The sequence below is a fragment of the Anabrus simplex genome, chromosome 3 (genome assembly GCF_040414725.1).
Source record: "Anabrus simplex isolate iqAnaSimp1 chromosome 3, ASM4041472v1, whole genome shotgun sequence".
Lineage (NCBI taxonomy): Eukaryota > Metazoa > Arthropoda > Insecta > Orthoptera > Tettigoniidae > Anabrus > Anabrus simplex.
The window spans coordinates 107,874,926-107,892,369 of record NC_090267.1 but is presented as its reverse complement, the minus strand read 5'-3'; the positions used below and the strand labels follow the sequence as shown (position 1 = coordinate 107,892,369).

General features: G+C 39.1%; 1 protein-coding gene across 1 annotated transcript in view; it reads right to left on the bottom strand.

Moving 5' to 3' along the window:
• The window catches only part of Dis3 (exosome complex exonuclease RRP44-like protein Dis3), a 403,141-nt gene that overhangs the window by 90,530 nt on the left and 295,167 nt on the right, over positions 1-17,444 (bottom strand). The window contains exons 10-11 of the mRNA XM_067142669.2: positions 14,007-14,123; positions 12,643-12,763 (exon numbers count right to left, since the gene is read on the bottom strand). Coding sequence (XP_066998770.1) covers positions 12,643-12,763; positions 14,007-14,123 — 238 coding nt within the window. The remainder of the gene's footprint in view (positions 1-12,642; positions 12,764-14,006; positions 14,124-17,444) is intronic.

Here is a 17,444-nt window from a genome sequence, read left to right as displayed (position 1 = left end):
TCATAACATGCATCACTTAATACAATTTACCATTACTCCTGAACTATAACTGTTAGAAACGTGATACTTTGTGCTTACCTCTAGTAGATACTGAGGGTGTGATATCGGGTATCACAGGTTCCAGGGTGGAGAGGAACACCACACATATTGCAGTACCATATTGTTTCACTTCTAACTTTGTTTCTTGTGCACACTCTACACTTTCTTGAAGGGGTGCTATTACTTTTTACAGGAGGAAATTTAACAAGAACATGTTGCTTCCTTTTTCCATCAAGCCGGAAAACTGGGTCCTTTGTTGGTGCTCGTCGTGGGGGTGGGGATTTAGAGGTGTTCATACTTGATGAAGATGATTCAGAAGGAACTGGAGATACTGATTGAATTATTTGCGTATCTTGTATCAGATATCTACAGACTGTTTGCATGAACAAGAGAAATGAGAGGGATTTGTTTCTAGTGTTCTTTTGATGAAGCCTAAATGCATTGAAGAGGGCACATTGTAAAATAAAAAAGAAAACCTTTTTGGGCCACTTCACTGTTTTCCTCATGAACGGATACATTGCAAGGTACTGATCAGCAATATCCACTCCATGCATGTGTGGGTTATAATCAACAATACATTCCGGCTTCATTGCAGGTTTTCCAAATCTACGTTTTGGTACTTCCGTCATTTCTGCTGAATGCATTGTTGAAATCATTGTTATGACCCTCTTGTCTATCCATGAAAGAAGAAGAACCACGCCATCTCTAATAAAAGTCATTTCTCCTCTTTTCAGACATTTCTGTCGTTCCCTGACTTCTTTAGGGACCCCTCTGTTTTGCCGTATTGTTCCACAAACAGTAGTGTTGCGCTCACGCAACTCCTTAGCCAAACCTACACTGTTATAAAAATTATCCATATATATACCGCGTACCCCTGGTCAAGGTAGGGATTCAGTAATTCCAACACTGTGTCTCTGAGTGAAATTCCACTTCCATCATAAATTTTGAGAGTGCAAATATACCCTGAACTCGACTTGCACACCATCCTGACTAAAATGCCGTACTTAGTAAGTTTTCCAGGATTGTAGACTCGAAATTTCAAACGCCCTCGCCAAGCTAGCATCCCCTCATCCAATGCAATCTTTTTGCCTAGAGTGTATACGGTTGAAAATTTATTGCTCAATATTTCCAAAATAGGTCGAATTTTATACAGCCTATCTGTACGGCATAATGGTTACTGTCACTGAAGTGAAGAAATGAAAGAATATGAAGGAAGCGTGTTCGGGACATTGTTTTAGAAAATATCGGAGTCTGAAACACAGGGTCTTCGGTCCAGTACATTTTTATATCAGGCTTTTGGACTATACCTGTGATGAACATCAACCCTAAAAACTTTTTCAACTCGGAGACATCAATCGGTTTCTAGGATTGCATTATCGAATTCTTTGTGAAAGGCCGGGGCGCCGCACGTATCACTTGACTCGCGTACAGATTCGTCTGCTCATACACATACTGATAAAATTCGTCATTCATGAAAATACTCACGTAACTCATAATATCCTGCTCATTATCTATTTGAACATTTAGCCCTGAATTCCCTGTAAATGGTGGAACTGGTGGATAATAACTAGGATGATATGTATCGGGCACTTCACTTTCCTCTATAAGCCTATCGCATTCGGGAATCGGAATTTCCTCGTCAATCTCACTTTCACTATCTGAGTCTATTTCAGGAATAAGTTCATCACCAGAATCATCATTGTGAACAACATCTAACAGTTCTTCTTCCGTAAGAAACTTTGTTTTATAAGCCATTATACTACACTCGGTAAGAACGACACGCGCTGCATTGGAATCTCAAGTACCGACTTGACGCGCGAGGAAGTGCTGAGATTTTCCAGCTAAAACTGCTGAGATAAACATGAGCCCACTCAACACGAGGGTTATCTCAACAAGGTCAACAAACTTCCTTTTACAACCAGTAACGCTGACTAAGGTGTAAGAATGTACAAATGACGAATATAAATAGCATTGCTTCGCGCGGAACATTAAAATGTCTTACGCCGTCCACGGCCCGCAGCATAGGAGCAAGCTTAAACGTCTTCCGCCGTCCACGGTCCGCAATGAGTTAAAAGGTGGAAGTCTGAGGAAAAAGAAATGAGAACTAATGTGTGTATTTGGATATTATTGGAAAGTGGTTTGATAGTACTTACTCCCTTGTTCCTCACTCTCGTTAAACTGCCACTAGAAGAGTAGGAGGCACACTGCTCATCTGTGTATGCGTGGAGCTTATTGCTGGCTTTGAGAGGTGGGGGTGAAGGGCGGTGACTTGCTTTGGATTGGCTGTGGTGTGAGAGAGTGGGGAAGTGATCCGTTGTCGTGCTGTTCTACCTAGACACGTCTTGAGAATAAGAGAATGGATGGTCTTGTAAAGTATATTTGTTTTCTCGGTGGATTCATTCAGATTGTGATTAAAGTTGACTGGTTGATCCAAAGATATACAGGGTCTTTTTTTTTTCTTTTTTTTTTAGCTGACTCCGCAGCACCATTCAGAGCAATATATCTCTTGGCAAATGAGTCACCCGGCTATCGCCTTCCATGCATGTTCCCCTGACACATGGAGCAAGCCATAAAAAAGACCCTGTATAAAACATTTCCATGATACTGATATCAATATATGAATGTTTCATCTAAACAGTGTTATGTGGCTGAAGATGTTGATAATATACGAAACATGTACCACTTTTAACCAATAAGTTGCTTTAAGCAATTTAGTGTATCAACAAGGTGGAAAATAAAAAATACTTAGTTGTGAATCTAAGTGCGATACGGACCATGAAGCTGATTTTATGTAATAACAACAATAACAGTCGACAGTTTCAAACAAAGCAGATGTTACATAACAACAAAGGATGTTCCCCTAACCCCTCAGCTAATCATTTTAACTGCAAGCATTGGTACTTCACAAGACCATCAAGTTTAATACATGTTTTTACTATCCATTAACGTTTCAACTAAGAACATCTGAACATTTTAACATATGTCTTTTATACCCACTGTAATTCGATACGGTAACTGCATAGTTATTCAGATATTTTTCCAAAGCTGCTGATGTCACTAGCAGTAAGGCTGTTAGGCGTCAATGCTTTGATCTTCACACATATGCACATGTTCTTTCTACTCCTGTTGCTTTCGTAGGAGAGAAGTTTGCTGCTGTCATCGTTTTTGATTACTCCACCATCATCCGGTCCCAAGTCCAGAATGGGAAAGGAGGAGGGTTAGCTGGCTTCCCAACCAGCTGTAAAAACAGCTATTGCCGAGTGTCGAGCGGCGGTAAATAACTCGACCCCCCATAGGGGCCAACGACTTCGGGCAGATGAGCCCCTCTGGGTGGGGTGATGGTCCCCTCAGTGTAGGAAATGACACTGAAAACCATCATCTGTGTCTTGGGCCCAATGGCAAAAGGGACGAGAGAACGTCCTTTTTGTGGTTCTCATCGGTCGTGGAGGCGGATGAGGTCATGCCAGACAGACCGGCTGTGAAGGTGCAACTCAATGGTATTTTGAGTCTGCGGCAGTCTTTTGCAGTCGTGGTACTAGAACCTGCATGTCGCATTACATTTGTGCCGCAGGGTATAGTTCTGAGATAATAGTGTGTGGGTCACTTCCTTGCAAGCGCGATCAACCTTAAACAAAGTCCCGCTTGTGGCACTTTTTCCAGCTGTCACTCCCTTCAACTCAAGTCCAACAGCGATGGGATACGGATAGTGGAGGTAGGATTTCAGGTGAAACTGGAAGCCTCTAGTTCGGACCTGCACGTTGGCAGAAGATGTGATATGGTCATCTTTCTGAGACCCCGTGACTACTCAGGAATTTGGTCCTGCATCTGTGTTTGGGCAGGCCTATTTGGGATCACCGCTACCCACCCTGAATGGGGAAAGCCTTAGAAAATGTGTGCTAAACATCGGTAGTCACACTCTCAGCCGGTTGGGAGGCTGCACCCAGCGGGTCACCCCTTGTGCGATCAAAAAACGAATATTACCAAAACTTTGACTATAGGAACCTGGAATGTTGGAACCCTACTTGATTTGAAAGACAATAACAGACCTGAGAGAAGAACAGCGCTTGTCACCCATGAGCCTGGACGAATGAACATTGATATTGCTGCCTTAAGAGAAACCAGACTGTCCAGCAAAGGTAAACTACAGAGTTCAGCTCAGGCTACACAATCTTCAGGAAGGGAAAAGACGAGGGAGAACACCGCATTCATGGTGTGGGATTCGCTGTGAGGACCACATTGGTGAATAATTATCAATTAATGCCAACTGGAGTCAGTGAAAGAATTATTACTCTCCGAATCCCACTCTCTGGTGCCAAATCTATGACACTCATCTCTGCATATGCTCTCACTTTGGATGCTTATGTAGATGCTAAAGACCAATTCTACAACCTGCTGAGCACACCATCACCAAACTACCGCCAAGAGACAAACTCTTACTATTTGCCGATTTCAACACCAGAGTTGGTAAAGATCACCAATTATGGGGCAATCTGATGGGAAAACATGGACTTGGCAACTGTAATGCCAATGGTCTACTGCTCCTTAGTTTATGTGCTGAACACGAACTCTTCGTTACTAATACTCAGTTCCGCCTGCCTAATCGCTACAAGACCACTTGGATGCATCCTCGCTCAAAGCACTGGCACATGCTTGATTATATCATCACCAGGCAATGTGATAGAAAAGATGTCCTTGTTACAAGGACTGCAAGAAACGTAGATGACTGCTGGACAGATCATAAGCCCCTTTCTTGCCAGTTGAGAATCTCAATCTGTCGCAAACCAAAAAGATCCATTCACAACCTGCGCAGAAAGAAATTTGATACCTCTAAACTTCAAATTGAATCCATTGCTACAGATTACAGAAATGCAGAGGTGCCAACTTTTGAAGTGGGTTATCAGTAATCACCCTCGGCCCCTCAGAAAACTTTCAAGTTTAAGTCCAGAGCATGTCCTCCATTCTCGATGATGATACCCCCTTTTTCGTTCCCGACACAATCTATTCTTAAGTATATCATATTACGAAATAACATTTGCACAGTACCTTTTAATTCAATGATAAAATATTCTTTGTAACTGTTTCGCATCCAGCAGATTGTTTGCAGTGTAGTTATTCTTCAAACATCCTTTCCCCTGTGATGACATTTTCGTCTTCTAAACGATAAACGATTCCAGTGTACATGTCCTTAATGCGGCCTTCAATTCTATAAATGCAGTGCTTAAAGATTTGTTCTGGAAAAGAGCAGAGAAACTCCTTCATTCGCACAATGATTTTTTTTTTTTTGCAAAATGCTTTACATCGCACGGACACAGATAAGTCTTATGGCGACGATGGGACAGGAAAGGGCTAGGAGTGGGAAGGAAGCGTCTGTGGCCTTAATTAAGGTACAGCCCCAGCATTTGCTTTGTGTGAAAATGGGGAAACCACGGAAAACCATCTTCAGGGCTGCCGACAGTGGGGTTCGAAACACTATCTTCCGAATACTGGATACTAGCCGCACTGCAGCTATCGAGCTCAGTACACAATGAATTTCACAACGCTTACGATCGAATAAGTACCATTGCCAACTCATAAGCAATGAAACGAGGAGGATTTATCAGACAAGCTGGAAAGAATTAAACATATCTACTTCTTTATTCCTTTTTCGTAGAAAATGACTTTCGTGATAATGTCGCTTTTCCGTAATAATTTTCTCTTTGACCGTTATGCTGTAATCATGAGATGAAATCCGTAATAATTACGGACAACCCGTAATAGTTGGCACTTCTGGAAATACAATCTGAAACAAACTGGCTAGTCATCCAGTCAGCAGTGATGTACAAATCAGGAATGAGCCACGCTTCAGAAGGTCATCACTGATTTTGCTGAGGAAACAATTGGTTTTGTGAGGAAAAAGAGACAGGACTGGTTTGATGAAAATAATGAAGAAATTAAATGTCTGATCAATGCCAAACGGGAAGCCCACCTATCCTATCTTCAAGATCCGTCTTCCAATGTGAAGAAATCACATTTCTAGGAATTTAAAGGAAAATGTCCAGCACAAATTAGGGAAATTAAGAATAACTTGTGGCAACAAAAAGCTGATGAACTGCAAAGACTATCTGATGCCCATGGCCTGCAAAACTTCTATGCTGGCATAAAGGAGTTATATGGTCCAATTCAATCTTCATCGGGGTCACTGAAGACTGCTGACAACTCCATCATTTTAACTGATAATGGAGAAATTTTAGAGCGTTGGAAGGAACATTTCTCTTCATTTCTAAATATTTCTTTAATGTTGCTGAGGACTTTCTTCGTAATGTCCCTCAGCAGTCCCAACAACCATGGATGGCAGTTCCACCTACATACAGAGACTTCACCAATGCACTCAATCTACTAAAACCGAGAAAGGCTTCTGGTCCTGATAACATCCCTCTGGAACTGATACAAAATGGAGGTATACCTTTGAAGACTAGACTTTTCACACTCATCCTCTTGATTTGGGAAACTCGAGAAGTACCTGATGACTTGAAGAATGCTACCATCATCACCATCTTCAAGAAAAGGAATCGTAATGTATGTGTGAACTACCGTGGTATATCGCTTTTGTCAACTGCAGGTAAAATTCTCATAAGAATTCTATTAAACTGGCTCCGAGTTATCTCAGAGAGGATTTTGCCTGAGTCTCAATGTGGTTTCCAAATCTCCAGAGGCACAACAGACATGATCTTCTGTGTTAGACAACTCCAGGAAAAATGCAGGGAACAGCAGCAGCCTCTGTATTTAGTTTTCTATGATCTGGAAAAAACCTTTGATTCAGTACCAAGATCTGCTATGTGGAAAGTATTGAGACATTTTGGATGTCCTGAACATTATATGGAATTGGTTCAAGCTCTTCATGATGGCACATCTGGACAGGTTCTTCATGGTAACTCAGTATCAGATTCGTTCCCAATCACTCATGGATAGAAACAAGGCTGTGTCCAAGATCTGCTATGTGGAAAGTATTGAGACATTTTGGATGTCCTGAACGTTATATGGAATTGGTTCAAGCTCTTCATGATGGCACATCTGGACAGGTTCTTCATGGTAACTCAGTATCAGATTCATTCCCAATCACTCATGGATAGAAACAAGGCTGTGTCCAAGATCTGCTATGTGGAAAGTATTGAGACATTTTGGATGTCCTGAACGTTATATGGAATTGGTTCAAGCTCTTCATGATGGCACGTCTGGACAGGTTCTTCATGGTTACTCAGTATCAGATTCGTTCCCAATCACTCATGGATAGAAACAAGACCGTGTACTTACTCCTACATTCTTTGCACTGTACACAGCTGCCATGCTGCACGAATCATCTGCAAACAACTTAGGCATGGAGAATAAATTTTGTTTTGATGGAGGCCTTTTCAATCTGGCAAGACTTTGCTCACAAAGACGTACTCTGGTTACCCGGGTGACAGAACTGCAGTATGCCGATGACACCTCATCTCCTGCTCTAACACCTGCAGAACTACAGCAGTCAGTCAACTGCTTTAAAACTGCATGTGATCACTTTGGTCTTGCCATTAATGCAGAAAAAAAACCGAAGGTACTTACACAACCTGCCCCAGGATTAACACTTCCCGAGTACAGTATTTCCATCTTAGACACAACACTGAAACAGGTTGATCACTTTTCATATCTTGGAAGCATCTTGTCTAAACAGTATACCTGTGAACAAGATGTTGATACAAGAATTGGGGCTGCTCATGCAGCATTCGGACGGTTAATGCACATAGTCTTCATGAATAACAACTTAAAACTGCATACCAAACTCATGGTGTACAAAGCTGTTGTCATTTCCATGCTGCTGTATGGCTGTGAAACTTGGACACTCTATTGCCATGATATCAAAAAACTTGAGCGCTAAAACCAACAGAAAATGAGATTCATCTTGAATATTAAGCGGGAGGACTATGTGACCAACACGGCAGTGCTCGACAAAGCGCAGCTAAACAGCATCGAGGCAACAATCATCGCTCATCAACTGAAATGGTTAGGCCATGTTCACCTCATGGGTGATACCAGGCTTCCCCGCCAAATTCTTTATGGTGAACTTTGCTTCAGCAGTAGACCTACTGGAGCCCCTCTTAAGCATTTTAAGGACCATCTGAAACACATCATGAAGACAACTGGTATAGATACACACATGGGAAGAATGTGCTGTGGACCTCTCACTGTGGCAGAACACTTATTATTTATTTATTTACTGTATGATGTGCACAGATAGATTATATAAATAAGTATACAATACATACACAATATATACAAGCAGAAGCCTATAGTTCCAAATCAAGTCCATTGATCCATTTTAAGGCCTCCTCAGTTGCATTATGAATGTCCTCCAAAGAACCTTGAAATGCTCTCTGTGGACACTCGGCAATTACGTGGTGGATGGTCTGTGAGGTAGCTCCACAATCACACCCAGAAGACTTCTGCCAGCCCCATTTATAAAGAGTATAGCCGCATCTTCCTTGATTGACTCTTATCCTGTTTAGAGTCCTCCATTGACGTCTGGGTAGATGGAATCCGGGAGGTTGAACATGAGGTAGAGTCACAAGATGTTGATTGGGAACAGAAGACTGCTGCCAATGGCGTAACCAGGCGTTCGTGACGGAGAACCCAGATTCTTCCAGTGTAAGTGCAGTGCGCCAGGGTGGAGATCTAGACTTAAGTCGTGGAGGGGCAGGTTGAGTAATATCCTGGTGAACGGGGAGGTTGGAGTCCAGGCTGGTCTTCTTCCACAGTTTTAGAAGAGCTTCAGACCTTCTTAAGCAAGGCGGTGGAATATTACTGAGTGTAGGCAGCCAGGCCACGTTTGTACAGCAAATACAACCAGTTATGATGCGCATTGCTTGATTTAGTTGAGCATCAATCTTCGCAGTATGAGCACTGTTCAGCCAAGTTGAAGCGCAGTATTCGGCAACTGAATAGCAAAGAGCTAGAGCAGTAGATCTCAACACTTGGTTGTTTGCACCCCAGGATGTGCCGGCTAATTTTTGAAGAATATTATTCCGACTTTTGATCTTGGTGGCTGTGTTGTTAATATGATGTTTATATGTTAGGGATCTGTCTAATGTGACACCTAAGTATTTTGGGAAGGGACAGTGTTGTAAGGATTGATTTCTGAATGTTATTGTAGGCTTGTAGTTGGCAAATTTATTTCTGAGATGAAACACAGATGCGACAGTCTTTTGGAGATTTGGACGGAGGCACCACTTTTGGAAGTATGTATCTAGTTTTTTTAGAACACTACATCCACCACCGTCAACTTGTTTGAAAGAGAAAGCCGCAGACATCAAGAGGCCAAGCGACAAGCAAGAAAACTCTGTCAATTACAACCTCGCCCTCCTCCATCTATTCAGTGTGATTTGTGTGGGCGTATGTTTTATGCCAGCATTGATCTGTTTAGTCATCGTAAACACATCCATAAACTGAGTTGAACTGGTCAATGTATGCAGGAAGAAGTTATATATACTCAGATCGAGTTACAGCCGACGAATAAATAAGAACCTCACAGTATTCTGCAACTTCAAGTTTTTACACATTTTCGTAAAGCTTTGTTCAACAGTGTACAAACGCACTGCAATTATCTGTGGCCTAGATCCAAGAACATTCTGTAAATAGTATTTTTATTTTTTTTGTCATATGTGTCTGCAGTTATCTGTGACCTGATTCCAAGAACTTTCTGTAAATAGTAATATGTTTTATGGTCATGTAAATGTTTTTAAGGCAGTTTTCATGTTGATTGTTATTAGGATCCTTTTTTTTCATTTTATTTATTTATCATGAACTGATGATGATTCCAAGGGAATCGAAACCGGTTTTCACTCAATAAATATCATGTTTTATGCATGTTGGAACATCCCTCAATTAATTCCCATTCTATAAAGTGAACATATTGGATATGAAAGTATTTCTACTGACAGAAATGAGAGGGAATTTGATATGAAAGCAAACTATTTTCCTCCCGTCCTATTCAATACGGTAACTGCATAGTTATTCAGGTATTTCTCCAAAGCTGCTGATGTCACTAGCAGTACGGCTGTTAGGCGTCAATGCTTTGACCTCCACGCATATACACATGTTTTTTTCTATTCCTGTTGCTTTAGTAGGAGAGAAATTTGCTGCTGTCATAGTTTTTGATTACTTATCACAGCTTTTAGATATCAACAATATTAATTTGAGCTTACCGCATGTGGGAGTGGTACATTAAAAGTGACTTTTCAGAACTGGAGCAGAGGAAAGTCTAATTTATCATGGTGTGAGTGTAGTTTAGGTGTTAATATTCCCACAGATAATGAATGTGTGTGTTGCCATGAAAGTGAAATGATAAATGAGGTTAGGGGAAGTGCAGGTTGTATTACAATACATGATAATTTTGATAAGAACTATTATCTTGATTCCTGATACACTGCAAGACATTCAATAATTACGCATATAGCTAAAAAGAGAGTAACAAGAGCAATTAAAGAAATATACACTCTCTGAGAGTAACAAGAATAGTAACTGAAAAATACACACTCTACATGGCATCACACTGCATACAGACTACTTCTTCCTCTTCTGCGTGAATGGGTCACTTAGGACCATGCGGAATGAACGCTTGTTGATCTTTTCTCCTTGCCCAATAGTTTTTCATTTTCATTGTTGTAATTCCTGTTCCTCTGACCAGGTACGTCTTGTTGGTTTCTTCTCATTTTCCTCAAATCCCCTTGTGTGAACAATTTTCCTGATTACATTTCTAGCCTGCAGATTTGATAATCCCAAATCAGTGAAGTCTTTCTCTACTTGCTTATACCATTTTGAACTCATACATATGATTTGCAGAAATTTGTACATTAAATTTCTGAGTTGGATTTGGGATAATGTATACCATTTTTAATTTAGGGCCCTAAGATTTTTCTCATAATTTTCCTTTCTTTAATCTCTAATTGTTCCTTTAAGATTTTATGATATAAATTGAGTGTTTCTGAAGCATAAACAGCTGTGATCACTGTTAACTAATGACAAATTTTACTGTTCCAGAACAAGCATTTTTTGTTATAAACATTCTTTGTGTGTTGAAAAGCAATCTCCATTTTCTGAATTCTTGAAGCTACCGATTTATTTGTATTGCCATTTTACTGTATTGCAATATTTTGTCCCGAACTGAGCATAGCAATTACCCCAAATATTTAATAAAATCTCAATGAGAAGAAGAATTAATTCATTACAAGTGAGAGCACACCGCTCATCGTGAATAATAATAATAATAATAATAATAATAATAATAATAATAATAATAATAATAATAATAATAATAATAATAATAATAATTTAAAATAAATGAAAGCCGAGTGTTCCCTAGGTCTTATTAAATGATAAGATGTATGTGACATTCACAGAGCCCAACAACAGTAGATTTCCAACTCAGTCGCACAACATAAATTAATTTTTAATTCCAGTGATGAATAATGTTGCCGAACATTCATCAAACGAAGCACATGCAATTTATATAATTGAAATTTCAAAAATGGTAGAACTAAGATCACACAATTATTTGTTTTGAGAGTTGAAACACACAAAGTTGTTTTGAACGTCGTCCAGAATTTCTTCCCAGTTGAATAATTTAGATAAACGTACTCACGTAGTATGAATCAGTATGAAGTAGTATGCAGTTTCCTTAACTTTATTTTATTTTTTAAATTACAATTTGCTTTACATCACACTGACATGAATAGGTCTTACGGCAGCGATGAGATAGGAAAGGGCTAGGAGTGAGAAGGAAGTAAGCGTGGTCTTAATTAAGGTACAATCCCAGCATTTTCCTGGTGTGAAAATGGGAAACTATGGAAAACCATTTTCAGGGCTTTCGACAGTGGGGTGTGAATTCACTCTCTCCCGAATGCAAGCTCACAGCTGCGCGCCCCTAACCGTACAGCCAACTCGCTTAGTGTGTTTCCTTAACAAATTATACTGTGTGGTCCATCACTAGGGTGAATACGAGAGGCGACAAGGCACTAACTTGCTGGACTACCTTGTTTGAAATCATTCTGATCATTCATTACCTACATGAACAGAAAAGTAACATTTCTGGTATGCTATTTTTGTCTTGTATTCAGTACTCTTTGTCATCATGGCAACCTGTAAATGCTGCAGGAAGATTCTGAAATTTTAAAAAAATCTGTAGTTTCCCATAATTATCCTTATGTACAGGAAAGTGATGCCCTGTAGTTAACACATTTCTCCTTACTTTTCTTTTTGAAAATGGAACAATAATTTCCTTCATCCAATCTTTTTGTCAGGAAAGTTCCCTAAACATTCTAATATTTTCCGAACTTCTGTAGTTCTTAAATGAGAAACAAATATATACGTGGAGGATCTGAGATATTCTACCACCTCTAACACCCCTGTCTTAAATCCATCCAACTCCACAGAAATTAGTAAGGGGAAAAACAACAGTCAACCTAAGGAAGTAGATTATGACAAAAGAGACCCCAAGCATAACTAATGAAACAAAATAAGATGCATTTCAAGATTCTGTGGCTATCATCCACAAACTGCGTAGGTAATCCCTGGTTTCAAATTCTTACAACTCACCTGGTACCATGTCAATACGTTTGTCTACAAGATAGACAGTTGTAGCACGCAGAGCAGCCTCTTTATCTATAGCAGTACCGGGTCGGATGAAGTGAGACACATCTGCAATGTGGACCCCAACCTAGAAACATATAAAACAAATAAGTAATATTAAGATACATCTACGTTCAAAATTTATGGCATGAGGCAAATCTCAATAAATACGGGAGTTACTTTTATTACTGTACTAGCTGTTGTACCTGTGCTTCGCCACAGAATTCTACATTGTACACAGAATTCTAGATGAAGTCGTGTACATGTTGTGAATAAGATTTTATTAAATTGTATAGGTATTTTAAAATTAAATTTTAGGCACCTTTCACTAAACTACAATTTTATCCAGCGTAAATAAAGTTATTTATAGCCTATACTGTAGTGCTTTGTTTCCCAACTTTGCGTACCAATTTTCATTACATTCTGTTCTCCCATTTTCTCGTAGCTCAACAATGATATGGACTTAGCAACAAAATTCATGAATATCTCTGTTATCATATCCAGTATGGTAAAAATGTATAAGACATAAATGATCAGAAATATAATTCTATGTAACTTTAATTATGTAGTATTTATTTATTTTTTGCTAGTGGCTTTACGTCGCACCGACACAGATAGGTCTTATGCCAATAATGGGATAGGAAAGGCCTAGGAGTTGGAAGGAAGCGGCCGTGGCCTTAATTAAGGTACAGCCCAAGCATTTACCTGGTGTGAAAATGGGAAACCACGGAAAACCATTTTCAGGGCTGCCGACAGTGGGATTCGAACCCACTATCTCCTGGATGCAAACTCACAGCCGCGCGCCTCTAACCGCACGGCCAACTCACCCGGTGTAGTATTTATCAATAGGACCTCTGATAACATACATATTTGAGAACTGAATGTTAGGCCTTCCCCTAAACTACCATTTCACTCAGCGTGAATAAAATTATTTATAGCCTAGATTGTAGTGCCTCATTCCCTAACTTTACATACCAATTTTCATTAAATTCTCTTCAGCCATTTTCTCATGATGTCCGTACATACATAAAGACAGACAAGACAGACAGAAATGACGGAAAATTAAGAAGTGCATTTCCTTATTACAGTGGAAATGACTGATACAGATATACCGTTCTTAAAATCTGAGTAATGTACGGACAAAACTCTTAGTGTATATATATATATATAGCCTAGTTGTCATACTTTCTTGCAAGACATAAAATTTAAAAATGTAAATTTATTATTATTGTTGTTATTATTGTTTAATAAATGTTTAATAATGTTGACAAACAGGATCTTTAATTATGTTAACAAAGGTGAAATGAAAAAAATTATAAGTATAAACTTACCTCATAATTGCCGTTTTCAAGCTCCCGACAATGAAGAGCATCATCAATGTCTGTACAACCAGGGGGATCCACTGAGCAAACGTCAATGTGACGCAGGTCCTCTCTTTTTGCAACGTCCTGAAAATAGAGAGCATTATTTTAACACAAATATTGTATATTTTCCTTAATAACAATGTCCGGCTCTATGGCTAGGTGAAGCGTGCTGGCCTTTGGCAGGGTTACCATACATCCTCTTTTCCCTGAACATGTCCTCTTTTTTGTCTACTCGGAAACAATCCAGCCGGGTTGTTGTGAAAGGTTACAATTGTACAGGTTTTCATTTTGGGGTCATACAATCCTAATGTTATTAATTAATAATTGTACGAGTATAGCGCAAGCTATCAAATCAGTTTTGTTTTAATCATCTCTGCTTCAGAAATGTTAACGGTACAGAGTTGGAAATATGCGTTTATTACGCTTGTTCCAATTGATAGTAATGGCCTATCTATCTTAACTGAGTGTATCGCCAGGCACCTCTGACTAGCCACGGCTTGATCGGTGCAGAGTAGGAGCATGTGAAACGTTGCCCATCGAGTCGGCCATGGACTAGCGTATCATAAATTTGTAACCGTTCGTTGATGCTTGGAAATGTTGTAAGCTGTGGTTTGAAAGCTGCAGTCTTGTTACTTTTCATAGTTTGTACTGAAGTGTATTTGTAAACATGCCTTAACATAAATGCAAATGTACAGATGAAATGAGGAAAAAGTTTGGATGTTTTGGAAATGGACGGAATGAATATGAATATGAATATGAGTGCACTGTTTGTAATGCAGGTATGTTTGTTTCGGTTGCAAACGAAGGATCGCAGGATTTGGAAGCTCTTGTTCAAACTATGAAACACAAAAAGTGAGTTGCAGGTAAAAACATCATAAACAATAAATAATTTCTTCGTATAACAGAAACCAGCGATGACGTACATGCAGCAGAAGGAATTATGGCTTTCCATTATGTGAAGTATCATAATAATAATTATTGTACTACTGCTTTTATGAAGAGAATATTCCCAAATTCTAAAATTGCAAAGAAAATCTCAAGAGCCCGCATGAAATCGGAAGCAATTATGATTTTGGTGTTGTCTCCTTATGCAATGCAAACAAAGTTTGAGACAGTGAAAAGCATATTGTTTTATGGTGTGGCTACTGATTCTAGCAATTACCTAGCAGTAAAGTTATTTCCCATCCTGACTCAGTACTTATTGGAAAAAAGGGGCAATACAGTCTAAACTCTTAGACTTCCAAAACAAGCCAAATGAGACTGCACAAACTATTGCAGATCATGTGAAAACATCATATGAAACGTTTGATCTTACAGATAAAGCTATAGCCTTTTCAGGTGATAACTGTAATTACAAGTTATAAATTTAATTTTGGTCCATGGTGGATATATAGTATGTATAATCACAGCTTAATTCATAAAAAATCCACCTTTCCACCAAAATAACAATCTTTTGATTATTTATTCTACATTTAGTAATTATGAGATATGTTTTGTCCTGTTTTAGGACACTGTCAGCCGTGTTTACTTGTTATAAATTAAAATGACACAGAGAACAAGGATCCATAACACATCACATAATCAACAACACTTAAATTTAAATATCTTGTCCATGACAAGGAGAATAGTAAAATTCCAATATGTGTTGTGAATCTTACCTTATAATTATGTATGACATATATTGTTTGTTAGAACTCGTTATTTATAAAATGTTGCACTGGTGCTAGTTTTAAAAATCTTCAAATGTCTAGTATATTCAAAATCTTCTTTTAACCACAGAACTGTAACTTAAATGAGCACTATTAAAACAGGACAACATCTCTAGCTTACTTGTTATGAGGTGGAAAGGGGAAACTTCTCATTGTTGGACTTGATGAAGATGAAACAAATCCGTAAAATTTGCTATGACCAAATACCACAACTTCCCACTACCGACTCGCTCACAGCCTCCTACTGTTCTAACCGCTACTCTCTGTCTAGAATTGTAACAGTTATATTGCCATGGCACTGTTGTGGGTAAGATACGCAATGTTGACATGTTTGTTTATTTATCATTGTGTGTGCGTACAAAATTTGTATTGTCAGAGTAGTTTATCTTTTTCTTATTTATTAATTTAATGATTCTGTTCGTGCCAAATATGCCCATTGAGATTTTGTGACTTATATCTACATAACCTGTTGATCATCAGTAGCTTTTGAGCAAAGGCGATGCAAAATATTTGAACTTATAACTGAGTTTTTAATCTAGCATTAAGCTTTAAAAGTATTTTTACCATGTGCGCTCTAGTATTATAAAAATGAATGAATCATGACTTTCAAAACAATGAGAGTCTGTGAGAGGGCCGTGGCAATGCCTATTCTTGGCAACATTGTTTGGTTGTGATGGTTTATTTTCTGTAGTTCAGTGCTTTGCCATTCATCTGTTGGACTCCCAACACCGGGGGGAAAAAAAAAGAAAAAAAAACAAACCAGTATACATAAGCGATATAACAGCAGCGTAGTATTAGGCATTGTTCTGCTTTATAATTGCTCATAGCAAAGCAGAGCATGTTACGCCCCTAAAAAACGTCCTGTATTTCGTAGTTTATTGCTTATGCCAACCTTTAGAGTAATTATTTATTTTATGGTATATGGTGATTACAAGCCGGGCCTGTGACGTAGGGGTAGCGTGCCTGCCTCTCACCTGGAGGCCCCGGGTTTGATTATCGCCTAGGTCAGGGATTTTTCTCTCGATCTGAGGGCCGGTTTGAGATCCACTCACCCTAGGTGATTAGAATTGAGAAGCTATCTGACGGTGAGATGGCGGCCACGGTCTTGAAAGCCCAGAATAATGACCGAGAGGATGCGTCGTGCTGACCACATGGCCCCTCGTAATCTGCAGGCCTTTGGGCTGAGCAGCGGTCGCTGGGCAGGCCAAAGCCCTTTCAAGGGCGTAAGAACCGTGAGGTTTGGTTTGGTGATTACAAAGCATATAGTTTCGCACATTTTATGCAAACGCCAAGTTAATGTATTTAATTATGTATGTCTTTTAGAGAACTGTTTATGAACAGAGGAGGATCCAAGATTCCCTAAGGGGGAGGTGTTTTTCTTTTTAAATATATCACAAGGTAAAAACAACTAGTTTACACTTTGTAGAAAAGCGAGAATCATACTAAGAGACTACATATCCCCTTCAACAAATCAAACTTTTATAGTTCCATACACTTTCATGAATATTAAACCGTTTAGAGTTCTCATAGTTACATGACTATCAAAACTGCACTATGCACGCCAAGTCATGCTAGCCATCGCTAGCAACTACGTATTCACCTGTTATGGCCATGTGTGCAGTTTGTTTTGTAATAGTAATAGTAATAGTAATAATAATAATAATAATAATAATAATAATAATAATAATAATAATAA